Raw genomic sequence first — 15,433 nt, forward strand, 5'->3', positions numbered from 1 at the left:
TTGACGTGTGCATTTTTTCCGGTTGTCTGTCTGCCTTCTGATGCACATACTGTAAACAGAATACCCTCCACCATCAAAACAGTGAACACCTTATTATTTGTTTCACATTTACATTTATGACCTCTCACAAAGATCACTACAGTTATAGTCTCAGTGGTGTAGGAGAGTATTCTGTTCAGAAAGGTGAGGTAGGTATATGTACAATTTACAATATATTTCAGCAATGTTGATGAACAATGGTAGTCTCAGATTCAAACCTGGATGCTAATGCTAACAGAAGCGATGGAACAGTTGGACACCTTAGTCAAATGTTTCTGTATCTATGGATTATAGAGGTGGTTTAATCATTACTCGTCATATTCACCCATAAGACATGAGATTCATTTACTCAGTTGTGACAACAGGACTCCGTCTACCAATAAGGAGTCATTTGACCTTTTATGACCCTTTCTTACTCTCATGTCCTTTAACCTTAAGCACAACACATCTATTTTGTAAAGCTACAACAACATTTATAAATGTCTGAATATTATGTAGATTGTAAGTCTCACACCCACTCTCTAATAATAAGTCTAATTTATTTGGGAGTGGGTTCTATATGAGTCTACTAGATGCTAATTTGGATGGATCTGAAATCCATTTTTATCTGGTCATGATTCTCAATAGTGATAAATATTGAGGAAGCCAATGTGAATACAGTTGTGTGAGATGGCAACTCACTATTCTGGAATACAGGCCTGGATTTGTTTAGTTTTGATGGGGTTAAAGATAAATCATCAACTCCCCAACAGAAAATGAAAATAACCACTAAAAGCAAACAATGTGATATGAACAATGCAAGATGAAATATGTTAACAAGGATCAGATTGAATAAAGGAAAGCCCTGCAAGCTAAAGACATGTGCAGGGTGACATTGAGTGGATTCATTGCTAAATGTTTAATTCATGAAGAGATGGAGCCCGGCCAAGTGACCTTTGATGATTCACTGGTTGATTATGAGCAATTCATTGTACCTCCTCCATACGTGTGTCCTCAATGGCAGACCTAAATAAGAGATCCCAAGAGGAAAAAAAACGTCAGAAGCACCAATGTTGTTTCATTCATGATCATTGGATCAATTCCAAGCCAGTGCTTTCCACTTTTGCACCATAACTGCCATTTGGTTTCGGTCTTCATTGTAAACAAATAAAAGCAGCATATTTTAAATTCAACTCAAAACACATTATTAATGAGAGTAATTGAAAAGATAAGAGCTGTTCTAATAAAGACTTTTGCACCAATTCATATATGCTGCGATTTATATATCACTGTATGAAAATCAGAAGTAAACAGAGCGGTGGTGGACATGATTTTAACCATTCTGCATGTAAAACCCCTTTTAGAGAGTCTCTTAAATTTGTAGCAGCATTCACCTCTGAATATTTAATGGATTTGAGTAAAATACCCCAAAGAACAGAGGGTAACACACATACTGTATACTGTGTGATGGTGAGGCAACAAGGCAAATTATGTGAAAATAAAGTAAACCATGTTCAGCTGAAGAATTTCCCGCATACTAAAAAGCATGAATAATTCAAATAACAATATCAACATAAAACCATTGACCAAATAGAAATCTAAACCATTCAGGAGACAATTAAAATAGCTCTATTCGAACACACAGGCACCACTTTCTGGAATGATCAGGAGTGTTTTCTTACATCTCTCACGTTGAATATCACGATTTTTCCCCTCTATGTGCTTAATTCCACTCACACATTTTGTGCTTTTTTTTTTTTTTTTCTCCTTGTCACCCTTTTTGCTTCAAACAAACTAGACATTAAAATAAAAACACTTGTGACCTAGAACTGAAAAAGAAGCTACAAACTTTACTTCTTGTGCCGACACCTTTTAAAGATCTCAAGATACAATGTTATTTGTTAGATGTCCCATCCAGAGTCACTTTTTTTTACCAGCTCAAAAGATCACTGGAACACCATTGATGTTTGGGAGTTATCCATGATATATGCCCCAGAATTCCTTAGTGTGGTACTGACCATGTGTTGGCTACAGCAGCAGTTAGCACCGTAGTGTTAAAGCACACTTCTCCCGTTCCTTACACTACGTACTGTACAGCTGCAGAAAAAAGGACCACTGATTATAGCATCTACACATGCCCTCCTGTGCCATGTTCTCTCTCTGTCTCATACACACACACACACAGAGACAAACGCACGCTTGCACACACAATCGCACTACACTACAGACACACAAATAACGCCGCGTCTTTAATCTGACAGCACAGTACATCCTGCAGGTTTTACGTGAGTGGTTTGGCTGAAGTGGCTCTTGTCTTTGTCCTCTTCTTTCCTCTCCTCCCCATACAGAACAGGTCTGTGTGGATGAGCTAGTAGACTGATCCTTATCTGTCATAAGGATGCAGGGAAGCCCAGACCAGAGCTCCACGAGGCTGGACTGTAAATGAGAGCTGCCAGGAAGGTATTCTTGGCCTGTCGCCTTTTATCCAGGCGAGGGGAGAAAAAAAGATTAGGTTTGTCCTTCAGGCTCTTCACAGACCACAAACGTTCCGGATTTATGTAGCATATAAACAGCATGACAACCAGGTACAGTACTCCTGTTTTGTTGTATTCAAGTAAATAGCAGTTCAGCCATGCCTGAATCTACTACAGTCCAGTCTGGTAGTCACAGCCACCGGTAGACTTGTTCCACCTAATCCAGTTGTTTCAGACCCCTTTGGCACTAGGACGACATGGCTGATGACATCAAGTCATGGAACCGTTACACGTGTACAGTATAACAAACAACTTGTCTAATTACATCACAGACCACGCGTCTACCAGTTTGTGACTTGTCATCTTTGAATTAGAAATAACACAAACCACCCTAATACGAATCAGGGCCCTTTGCTGACTTTAAGTCTTTTTTTGTTGGTTTTGTTAATATGACCACTCTATATCTATATCAGGGGATGCTAATTGTATTTTTAAATGTATAGCCTATGTTTTTTGCAGGTCTATGATAAGGGTAGTAGAGATGACAATATATATTGAAAATATTTTAGGTATATATTAGGAACCCCAGTCATTGATTACTTTGGTCACATGAAAAGCATATGTAGAGTTCCCCTGCCTGGTTCCACCTGAGTGGCAGAGCTCAGACAACCTACATAGTGATCTGTTATGAACCTTCATAAGCACCTGTTATGAAAGGGGCATTGTGTAATTTATGGGAGACTATAAGGATTCATATTCTTTGTGTGTGTGCAATGGCCTTTTATCAAACAAGAGATTCCCTGATGGACGGAAGTTACAAAACAACAACAATAATGACGACGACATCGACCAGGTAGACCCCAAAAGAGGAACTCTGTTTCAAAAACATGAATATATACCTCTTTCATATCAACTAATAAGTTGTGCCTATATTTTTGCCCATGACAATCAACATCATGGTTCAATGCTAGTATGTATACAGTATATATAGAGGGAGCTAATAGCACATTATTGCCACAGTCCTGCTGTAAATCAAAGTTGATGGTCCTCCTTTGTTACGGTTTTGCATTCCCATGGATCCAACACCCGGGCAGCAACGCAGGGCTACAACGTGGTCTCGTACTCCAGGCGCTCCTGCACGGTTGTATCGTCTTTGTACTGGAGCCTTGGGGGCGCCGGAGAGCAGTGGATGGCCAGGATGGCCTTGCGTATACTTCTGTCCAGTACGTGTCTCTCCCAGGCCGGGTAGCGGTTCCGGCACAGGTCTATTTTGATGACCGTCTCCTCGATGCGCGGGGCGCGGGACGACGGCGTGGACGGGGCAGTGGGCCTCACCTGAAACACGGGCATGCAGCCGTCCCTCTCCATGTATTTGGCGTCCCTGCCGATGGTGCCGTCCCCGGAGATGAGGGGCACGCCGCGGTTGGACCTCAGCGAGTTGGTGGCCCCTTCGGACGGCAGCGTGAAGGCGGCGGTGGGGTCGTCCAGGACCAGGCTGGGCGAGCGTCCAAAGCGGGGCCCGTTGGGGTGAAAGAAGGTGTAGTACATGAGCATGAAGACGACGCCGGTGAGGAAGCTGCTGAAGATGACGCAGAGGGCGGGGACGGCGAAGGCGTCGGTGCTCTGAGGGACGCGGTAGAGGTACCACAAGGCGCCGAGGGCCGTGTTCTCCAGCAAGATCACGAAATAGTAGATGAAAAGACGACACCGGGTGCGACCCTCTTTCACGTTGAACCAGCTGAATATGTAGATGATGCCCACCACCATGTCGAAGACGATCTCCTCCCACTTGGTGATGCAGAACTCAGTCTCGCAGTGGACTATCCAGAAGGTCATGATGCACCAGTGGAGGACGATGAAGATGCCGAAGTAGAGCTGGAACACGGAGGCGAATAGGGCGAAGGTGATGACCCGGGCGGCGATGGTGAAGAAGTGCCAGCAGAACTGGATGATGACGGCCAGGTAGCTGATTGGCTTCTTGTCATCCCGGGAGTCTCGCAGGGCTTTCTGATAGGACGCCAGGGCCCAAGCAAGAGACACCAGGGAGGCAGCTGCTGTCATTCCTACGGAAAGACGGAGAGGACAAAAACCTCACTTGAGATTCATAAAACATTAAAAAAAAATGTTTTTTGAGAAAATAATACATCATTATTTTCCTCAGCACTTTGTCATGCCTGTTAACTTTAGTAGAGTTTGGCACTTAGTTGACCAGCCTGCCAATTGCTATGAATGTAATATACTGTAGACAAATGTGTAATGTTTCTGAAGGATGAGTCACCAGAAATGTGAGACAAAAAAAACATTTTGAAGTAAGTATCTAAGCAACATACTTTTCAAAGAAGCAAGGCAACACCAAACCGAGGCAGAGATTTTATGCACAGAAACACAAACAAAAGCAAAACAACCCTTCTAGAGGAAATGCACAGCAATATCATTAAATACTGTGGGCTATACCCTGACTCAGTGACTCTCTGCAGCACAATTAGCGTAGATACAGCTTAAAATACAATAATTCACGAGGCCCACTGGTGTTGTTTTGCTTTGAACTATCTAGACTGAGGCATAATATCTGAGGCATAATAAATAGCTTGACTGTATTGTTGCTCTGAACACCAGTCAAGATGGCTGGGCTAATGGCTGAGGTCCAGGAGAGCCTGGCTGTAGAGGAATTAAACTGGGTTTCTCAGGGGAGATGAATACCATAGTTACTAAGTGCTCATGTTTCTGGAGTGATTGTCCGATACCTACAGTGAGAGGAGACCATCACTTGGCCTTGATACCAGAAGAAGGCACATGCACATGCTTGGGCAGGCGCACACAGACACACACACTCACACACATGGTTTTACTATCGAGGTGAGGACCAGCAATTTAGTTAAATAAAAACATGTTTTATTTCCTCAACACCTACCTCTAAACCTAACCTTAACCTTAATAACCTAAACTTATGCTTAAGCTTTACTCCTAAACCAAACCCGTAATGCCTAAACTTTAACCTAACCCTAATTCTAAATTTCAACTCAACCCTATGTCAGATAAAGCAAAGATTTTAAAGTAAAGATTGGCTAAATGTCCTCACATCCTTGTTTTACCATCCTAAGATACACACACATTCATAAACATACATGCAACTCACCAACACTACCATGCACAGTCTGACCGACAAGTGCTGTAGGCAAAAAGCACTTGGCGACAAATATAAGAAAAAGCAGACAGACTTGAGACGACAATCAGCATTTGAAAGAATAACAGAGTGTTCTCCATGCCTGTTTGGTTAAAAAGCTGAAAGATGGGGCTGGAGAAATACAGTACAGAGCTGCAGGCTGTATGGATGCAACTGACCATCCATGACATCAAGAGTACAGTTAAACTGTGTTTTGGGTATATTTAGTGTTTTGTTTACATTCACTTTCTTTTACCAAAGGAGAAAACAAGCTACAATTTTAGAGTAAAACAAACAACATTTTTGAAATCTGATTGGATAAAACATTTCAACGAATTCAATATTTTCTTTAATACAAAAATGGATGTAGTTACTTGAGTGGTAAACCCCAATGAGTACATCTATTTTGTATTATTCCTTCCTAACTGCCTAGGGATTTAAGGGAAACTCTTTGGACTACAAACTGTCTTGTAAACACTGCAAGCAGGAGCAAGAGGAGGCTAATTGGCAGCAATTCAAGTTCACACAACCCTTTAATCACATAAGGACGTAAACATCCTGGGATACTATGTCCCCATTGGCACCCTATTACCCAATAATGCACCCCTTCTGATTGGAGCTACACTGGAGGGAGGGTGCCATTTGGGAAGTAGACCTGGACCTCTCTCTCTGGTGATTGTAACATTTCGCTGCTGGGCCATTCATAACAAAGACCACTTCCCACTAACACAATGAGCGCCTCTGAAATCTTAATTGCAACTGCTTTGTATCCAATTAATGGCTAAGGCTTGTTTTTCCCTCAGGCCATTCAGAATGGGATGTTCCCGTCCGGACCTCTGTCCTCTTTCTTGGGGGAAGCCTTGATTAATAACTGTGTTATTCCATCACTGAGCAAATAAAAAGTGAGAAACAGTCCTTATTACAGGGCATGACACCCACTTACTCTGTGTCATAAAGCATGGTGGCGAGTCCTCTCAGTAAACACACTGTTGCTTTATGAGCTCCTCAAGAGCAAAGAGAGAGTGAAATGTTCTGTCCAAAGGACACCCTTGATGGAAATGTTCTGTCCAAAGGACACAAACATTTTCGTACTGTAGGTCCAAAAGACCTACACTACGGCCTGTCAAGGCGGACTACCTCTTGATCAACCTGTCATCATATTGTACTTTTAAAGGCTAGGACAGATCAGACCACATTGAAATGGAGATGACTGCTATTCATTTTAAGTCAGCTACAGCTCCTCCTACAATATAGTTAATACTTTAAACTGGAGTCTCACCTTCAAACAGATCTGGCAATAAGCTTTACTTTGACGGTAGAGCTGTCCCGGATATCTTCATTTTCATTTCCTTCCAGAAAGTTAGACAAAATATGACAATGGAGCAGAAATGTTCTGTAGACTCACATTTTTCTAACCTACATCTTGGATTTCAATGGATGCTACAGAATCTTTGTTAGGGTGCCAACAGCCAAATATATAATCAATGAATTATCCTGGATATGCGTTCATAGATGCAGCTCAAAAGTTGACAAATGAAAGTCACCTTAACACCCTTTCAAATGTTATTGAAGAGTTTAGATGAAATATGAAAATATGGGACAACTTTAAAATACACCCATCAAAGAATGAATATCTTCTGTTGTGCCTCCCTGCAAACTATTGGCCTCCTTGTGGATGGATATGAAGGCAGCACAAAAAATCTCTCTTTAGAGAGATTGCATTTTGGTGCAATGTCAATCCTGTCAAGTCCCTCAAAGAGCGTTATAGTATACTATAGTGTTGCCCAATTATTTCTTCTGAAGATTCTCCTTTTTGTAATGTCTCCTTAAATAGATCCGATGGGCTTAAGTGTAACTATTTGCATGACTTATCTCCCTGTTCCTGGCCTTTACCATCCAGGGCCATTAGAGTCGATTGCATTTTGTTATCAGACGTGAACATGTGGCTGACTCCTGTGCTTTCTAATTACATTCACTTCAAAGTCAAACCCAGTCAGTTTTTGAAGGGGGATGTCTTTGCACTTTTTCATGATGTCAGTAGTGGATGGCTTGAGTAAGAACGGTGGGACACCACGCTCATAAATCATGACAGAAAATCACTCGCAATCATTGTCCTTCCACATTGGTCCATTTAAAGACACATTGCGAGAAAATGTGACATCTGTCTTTCTGTCTGTCTTTTTAGTGGATACAGTTTTTTTTTTACAGTTTTTCTTGGATTATGCTGTATTTATGGTCGTTCTTGGATTACGCTGGATTTATGGTTGTTCTTGGATTACGTGTATTGTGTTTACAAAAAACATGAAGTAAGATGTTTCTATATTATATTCTGTTTCAATATACAGGCCCATTTCGCTACTCTAAAACAACGAATATTGTAGCTTAAATTTTTTCTCCCATTTATGATACAGTTCCGTTGTGCCACCAGAAAGAGTAAAGCCAATCATGTGGATCAGTGAATAATTTAGAATAAATCACCTTCCCAAACTGTTTACCACTAAGAATACTCAATGTCCTTGTACTGTATATCTTTGTAATCTGTTATTTTCAATGCAGTAACACCAATGACATGGAACTGAGGGAATCACATTATGCTAATAAAAAACTATAGGATTTTAATAGCCTTCTTTGTTTTTATTGATCTGTACAACAGATTAAATACTTGTTTGAACTGTCTAGCATTTAAATTAGTTGATATCTCTACATCCTCAAAACCTGTCACTACAGCTCTACACACAACCAGAGGGATAAGCCAATTTGCTAGCCCTCAGTAGTTTTCACAGTGCAGTGTGTTCTGAAGTACAAAGCTTGCACTCATTGTTATTATGATTAACTGGTCAATGAAATGGAGAATGAATTGTCGGTCGTGATATCGCCATCTTAACATGTTTCTCTGTGGTGCCAAAGTCAAGGGACTTCTACTCAGGAATGAAGCACCTAAATGTGTGTATTTATTAGTCAATGATTAATGACAGTGTTTAACCCAATTACATGCAGGCAGGTTGTCGGGGCGTGATGAAAGGGTCAAATGACTGCTGTGTGGGGTTGAATAATTATAGGGTCAGGAGTGGCAATGGACCGGGGTAGACTGGGGTTGTTTTTTATGTAGCTGCAGTGTGTCCTGCGTCCTGTGGAAGGAAACGTAGCCCCTCCTCAGCTCTGGCACACGTGCAGTGGATATGGAGGAGAGGGAGGGAGGAGAGGGAGGGAGGGAGGGAGGGAGGGAGGGGAGACCACAGCCAGAGCAACCTGCCATGGTCCAGCAGCATGCTGCACGGCTACTGAGCTGCGACTGGTGATGTAATGCTCCTTCCTCTCTCTCTGCTCCTCTCTGCTCTCAGAAGCTAATTTAGGGCTGGGGTTGGGTGGGGGACTGGCAGGGGGGGGGGGTTACGTAAACCCCGGCAGCACCACTGCAGCACTGCCTGAGGCAGCCTGGGAAACGACACCTGGTTCCCTTTGCAGTGTACAACCCCTGGCCTCACCCTGGCAAGCCCCACCATTTCTGTTAGCGTCCTCTGCTCTGAGAACGGAACTGTAAAAGGGCTAACTGATAGGAACGACCTGCTTCAATAGCACTAGCAACAGGGCCATTACATGTTGACAGCGCTGGGAAATGGATATTGGGTAAATAAAACGTTTATGAGTGGCTGCTCTCTGGTGTAGTATACTGTGTATAGCTTTGTCAATGTGGTTTTCTCCTTATTGACCTGTACCTTTGGCAACCACGGTGTTACAGACAGTTCCTGTCATTGGTTTGTTGCAGCTTGTAGAAAACGGCACAATACAGATGACTTACTGCAAGCTTCATAGCCAGGTAACTAACTTTCTGCCTAAATTGCTCAGTGATGCTGTATGTCGAAGGGAAAGTTCTACTTTTCTCTCTTATGTGGTTTCAGAGGTTGAATCATTTGACATCTGTAGCTGCTGTACTACTGAGACTCCAAGATGTCCAAACATATGTAATTTGATCATCCTGAGGCATCACATAGTATGTCATGAATTAATACAAAATGGAATTCCTTGCCTAGGATTTTATTCAAATGCTGTGCAGGCTTTGCTAATGAAAAAATTACTTCAGAGCAAATTTGTCATAGTTTTAACCAGGAATTGTGAATATTCTCATATTACCAGAATATTCCTCATATATTTGTAAAATTAGAACTGCAATGAGTAGATACATTTGAGATGAGGGAGGGAGGGAGAAATACAGAAAGAGAAATACAGAGAAATACAGAAACGGAGAGAAATACAGAAAGAGAGTGAGAGAAATAGAGAGAGAAATACAGAAAGAGAGAAAGAGAGAAATACAGAAAGAGAAAAATATACAGAAAGTGACAGAAAGAAAGAGAAATACAGAAAGAGAGAGAAATACAGAAAGAGAGAAATACCAGAAAGAGACAGATATACAGAAAGAGACAGAAAGAGAGAGAAAGAGAGAGAAATACAGAAAGAGACAGAAATAGAGAGATGGTGTGGCCACGGCTGCATTATCAACAGAGCACCTTGCTTACGTGGATGGTTTTGAACAACTGCCAGGATTGGCCTTCTAAAACAAACCCAGTGAGCAGGTCTGTTTCAGACAGTCTGCCGTGGTGGAGAAGACATTTACCTCAATTAACGTATCTAGCTGAATGAAGACAAGTCATTTCAAGAGCACACCCAGAGGGTGGATTAAGGCATCCGGCCTAAGCCACCCTTATCAGACCCATTAACACACAATTATTTGGAAAGGGAGAAGTGGGCCCCTTTCTATCATGATGAGTGTTTAAATGCATGTCCTGGTTCATCAGACTACGTGACGTTTTATTCTGCCCAAATGCCTCGGACAATTCAGCAGTGTGTAATATGCTAGCAGGTTAAATGGTTTCTTATTCAGCACAAAGGGTGTGATTGGTGTTTGCCAAACCTTTCCCGACTCGGAGTGCAGTGTGTCGATGCAAGAGGCAGATTGCACAGTAATATCTGCAATTTCATGTACTTCTCCAATATGAGCGGAACCAAGTGAAATGGCATTGGATATTCATAAGTAACCAGCCATGCTGTACCCTTGACTAAGGGCCAAGAGGACTTTCAGAATACTCCTTAATTTTCACCTGGAATAGATCTTGTGATTGAAGTGAAGAGAAAAAAAAAATAGGTATTCAGGGAGTGCTTCAAGAAATACAGTCAAGCTGAAAAATTGCTCACTTACAAGAGCAGGTTAGATAGGCCTCCTGGAGAATATTCCTTTCCCTGGAAGGAAGTATGTCACTCTGACAAAGTGTAATAGAGGAAATGCTGACGACTGATGAGGGTTGGCTGACTGCTGGTGTGGGCTAAAACCACAGTAACCATAGCAACTTAAGAGAGGAAGAAAGAACAGGAGAATGAGAGAGAGGGGTATGAAAAGAAAAAGAAAGGCAGTAGAGTGAGACAGAAGAGAAGAGGCTGAGTTAAGAGGTTGAAGTATGGTTTTAGTTTTACTCAGTGACATGGCGACCGTATGCTATGAATGTGTTTTCACAGTCTTAACAGTATCTCTAGCAATGGTCCCCCAAGAAATTAACAAGAATTACTTTAGAGACTAAAAAAGCCAAACTACATGGAGACAGATTAGATACTGCATCATGTCAACAGAAAGCTCACAATTCACTTCCAGTGGGATCAGTACTTTAGCTGTCCTATTGTCTGTAAGCAGCAAATAGTCAATACAGGAATATGAATGCCTTTCAGGTTTTCAGCACAGGAAAAAAATGTGACCACTGAGTATTTGTCTTTAATACCAATCCTCCCTCAAGGCATTGGATGCTTCTATGTGAGTAATGCTACCTGAGGTAAATCAAGGTTAGAGAAGACCCAGGGGGTCTACATATCGAAAAACCAAGACTTCTTGGCATGGAAACCCAATAGATAACACAATGTAGGTTACAGAAGGCAATATTAAACCACCATATCTTCAGGTCTTTTTCTGGAAAACTGTTAGGCCCAAAACCAAATTGGTGACTGGTACTGGGAGGTCAAGACAAGGTCAGCAATGCCACATGGGAGCACTCTGCTAATCCGCCGTAATGTCCCCAAGTCTCGCTGAGACGAGGATGGGATTTTCAGAGCAATTAACTTTCCCCATCCACCCACATTTCTCTGGCCCATTGTACTAAATCAGCCTGTGAATATCAAATGCGAGAAGAGGAACCTAGAAATCATTATTCTTTTCCCAAGGCTCCTTGATTCAGAGTAACTAGAGTCATTAACATCTTGCATTTTGTTCATTTTCCAATCATAAATCTTGTGGTGCAACTCATATGGTATGAATAGAGTCGTTTTGCGATGATGGATGGAGAGAGAAACTGACAAGAAAAAATACTACTCATAGTAACTACACACACGTCAGAATCCCACAGCAATCAGCATCTTTTCCATACGTGTTCTCCCTCCGGTTCAGGCTGATCACAGAATGATCACTAACACCAGCAGAGGTCACATCTACAGTGCAGCCAAGACTCTCATTCCCCAAAGCTCAGCACAGTAGAGAAGGCAGAGCAAAGCTGTTGTTGGGACAATCAACAAGGAGAGAAACTGTTGTAGTGTTTAAACCTGCAGAAGGCCTGAATGTGGACAGCTTACTGTACCTCAAAGTCTGTGTTTGTGTGTGGGTGTGTATGTATGTCCATGCATGTGTGCATACCAATGCCCAGATAGTGTAATTAAACATGATTCATTGCCCTGGAGAGAAGACCACTCCGTCTGTGCTCTACATGAGGCCTGCATTTACAAGTACACACATTACACTGGGTTGGCAATCAACACATCCCAGTCTGGTGAATCCTATTTTTTACAGCTGGCAATGAATTGGAATAGTATGAGATGGAGGCAATATTAGAAAGTGTTGTTTGAGATCCAGCTAGGCAAACCTTTTGGCTTGAGGACACCCTCTGGATGTAGACATTCAATGGCTAGAAGAAATGTCATGAAGTATTTGAATAAACGAGGCATTGAAACTCCAATTACCTTTTGCACAACACAAGACATTTTTGTTATTTTTGTATTGTATGAATTATATTGATTCTAATGTAATATACACTCACCTAAAGGATTATTAGGAACACCATACTAATACTGTGTTTGACCCCCTTTCGCCTTCAGAACTGCCTTAATTCTACGTGGCATTGATTCAACAAGGTCCTGAAACCATTCTTTAGAAATGTTGGCCCATATTAATAGGATAGCATCTTGCAATTGATAGAGATTTGTGGGATGCACATCCAGGGCACAAAGCTCCCATTCCACCACATCCCAAAGATGCTCTATTGGGTTGACTCTATCTGGTGACTGTGGGGGCCATTTCAGTACAGTGAACTCATTGTCATGTTCAAGAAACCAATTTGAAATGATTCGAGCTTTGTGACATGGTGCATTATCCTGCTGGAAGTAGCCATCAGAGGATGGGTACATGGTGGTCATAAAGGGATGGACATGGTCAGAAACAATGCTCAGGTAGGCCGTGGCATTTAAACGATGCCCAATTGGCACTAAGAGGCCTAAAGTGTGCCAAGAAAATATCCCCCACACCATTACACCACCAGCCTGCACAGTGGTAACAAGGCATGATGGATCCATGTTCTCATTCTGTTTACGCCAAATTCTGACTCTACCATCTGAATGTCTCAACAGAAATCAAGATTCATCAGACCAGGCAACATTCTTCCAGTCTTCAACTGTGCAATTTTGGTGAGCTCGTGCAAATTGTAGCCTCTTTTTCCTATTTGTAGTGGAGATGAGTGGTACCCGGTGGGGTCTTCTGCTGTTGTAGCCCATCCGCCTCAAGGTTATGCGTGTTGTGGCTTCACAAATGCTTTGCTGCATACCTCGGTTGTAACAAGTGGTTATTTCAGTCAAAGTTGCTCTTCTATTAGCTTGAATCAGTCGGCCCATTCTCCTCTGACCTCTAGCATCAACAAGGCATTTTCGCCCACAGGACTGCCACAAACTGGATGTTTTTCCCTTTTCACACCATGTAAACCCTAGAAATGGTTGTGCGTGATAATCCCAGTAACTGAGCAGATTGTGAAATACTCAGACCGGCCCGTCTGGCACCAACAACCATGCCAGAGTTCAGGAGATTGTCTTGACCAGGACCACACCCCTAAATGCATTGAAGCAACTGCCATGTGATTGGTTGATTAGATAATTGCATTAATGAGAAATTGAACAGGTGTTCCTAATAATCCTTTAGGTGAGTGTATATTTTCCACGCAAACTACTGCTCAGAAATTATTTATATATTTTGTTTCAGGTGTAAAATATTTGCACAACACTGTATTCATGAAATGCACCTCAGTGATGTCATTGCCATAGATAGTGACATGCTATAGACACTGTAATCATACTAATGACCAAAAGTGGAACAGGGGCTAATGACTTTAAACAAAGGCTAATTAGTGTTTTGTCTAAATTACAGCATAGGGGCTGGGACAGTTTGCTAATATAGGCTAATATGTAGTAGAAAACAACTTTGCCATCATCATCATATAATGAAACATGCTTTGACAGATGTTGATGTTGTCATTAGCCGGCAAAGTCAATAAAAAATAGCAAGCGATGCTAGTGTCAGCTAGCAAAAATTCAGTGGTAAAACCTAGTTTACATTATACTGCATTTAAAATGTATTTCTTAACATCAAAGTGATGCCAAAAGGTACTAATTAGTACCTTTTTCAGGTAGAGTATCAAGTCTTAGTAATGCACTTTAGACCAAATCACAAATTCCCATTAAAAACGCTTTGAGTAGAATTCTCAACAGAACATCAGCACCAAAACCAATGCTCAAAACAGTACTGAGGAAATGTGCAATCCATGACTACGTATCCCGTTCACTCGCTGTGTTTAAATCGTCCAGTTGCACCCTTGTCCTAACATTTACAGTGTTCATAGCGGGAGAAATTTAGAGGTGGTCTGTGGGTGGAGTTTTAATATAAGACCTGGTCCCAAACAGTACCTTGGACAGCCTGCAGCTTGTGCGTCTGGATGATGATGCAGAGCTGTAATACCAGCTGGGGGGCACTCTCCAGGAAGGTGGCCAGTAGGTGCAGCATGCTGACATCCGCGAACTCATAAACCATCCTCCAGTAGAACCTCCAGCGGTCATGTTCCCCACTACGACGGCTCCGGATGCCCAAGTAGATAGCATGGAAGTACCTGTAAGGCAGCGAACAATACCTCCGTGAGTCAACACAATTTACACCTTCATATAATACTTGTGTTTATATGCTGTCGCTCAAATCCTTCCCGTCTCTTTTCATTAAGGAGTGAAGAGAGCAGGCCCCGGGAAAACCTGAGAGTCGTCCCGTTATTAACAACCTCTGATAACCACACAGGGTAATTTCACCAGGAGCAAACGTTTTCTTTGGGTTTTACAGCCTCTTCAACAGGAGCCGTTCTCAAGCAGTACTAGTCTGATGTTGTTTCATCGGGTGCGCTACGTACGCCTAAGGACACACGTGGATTTGAAGTGCACATGTGAGTGCCACTGTGGTTCGTCTCTGTGACGGCGCACACAGCGGGGCAAAGCGGAGAGAGAGATGTCATTGCTAACGCGTATTGTAGGTAACATTGGGATTATGATACGTGTGTTATGCCAGCCATTAATAAATAATTGCATGAATAAATGAATGAGTATAGATCAATTGTTTTCTCCAAATTAGATTTCCCTTTAAACTCACTGAGAATGTCTGGAGTGGCACTTGGGATGAGTTAACCTGCTCTGACCCTCTGCTCCCTCCCATCTGTCCCTTCCTCTC

At 42.1% G+C, this 15,433-nt stretch overlaps 1 protein-coding gene across 1 annotated transcript in view; it reads right to left on the bottom strand.

Moving 5' to 3' along the window:
- Positions 1–1,767: 1,767 nt before the first annotated feature.
- Positions 1,768–15,433, bottom strand: part of xkr4 (XK related 4) — a 52,010-nt gene continuing 38,344 nt past the window's right edge. Inside the window, exons 2-3 of the mRNA XM_010891371.3 lie at positions 14,632–14,831; positions 1,768–4,555 (exon numbers count right to left, since the gene is read on the bottom strand). Coding sequence (XP_010889673.1) covers positions 3,597–4,555; positions 14,632–14,831 — 1,159 coding nt within the window. The 3' untranslated portion in view covers positions 1,768–3,596. The remainder of the gene's footprint in view (positions 4,556–14,631; positions 14,832–15,433) is intronic.

Source organism: Esox lucius, chromosome 3, assembly GCF_011004845.1.
Source record: "Esox lucius isolate fEsoLuc1 chromosome 3, fEsoLuc1.pri, whole genome shotgun sequence".
Lineage (NCBI taxonomy): Eukaryota > Metazoa > Chordata > Actinopteri > Esociformes > Esocidae > Esox > Esox lucius.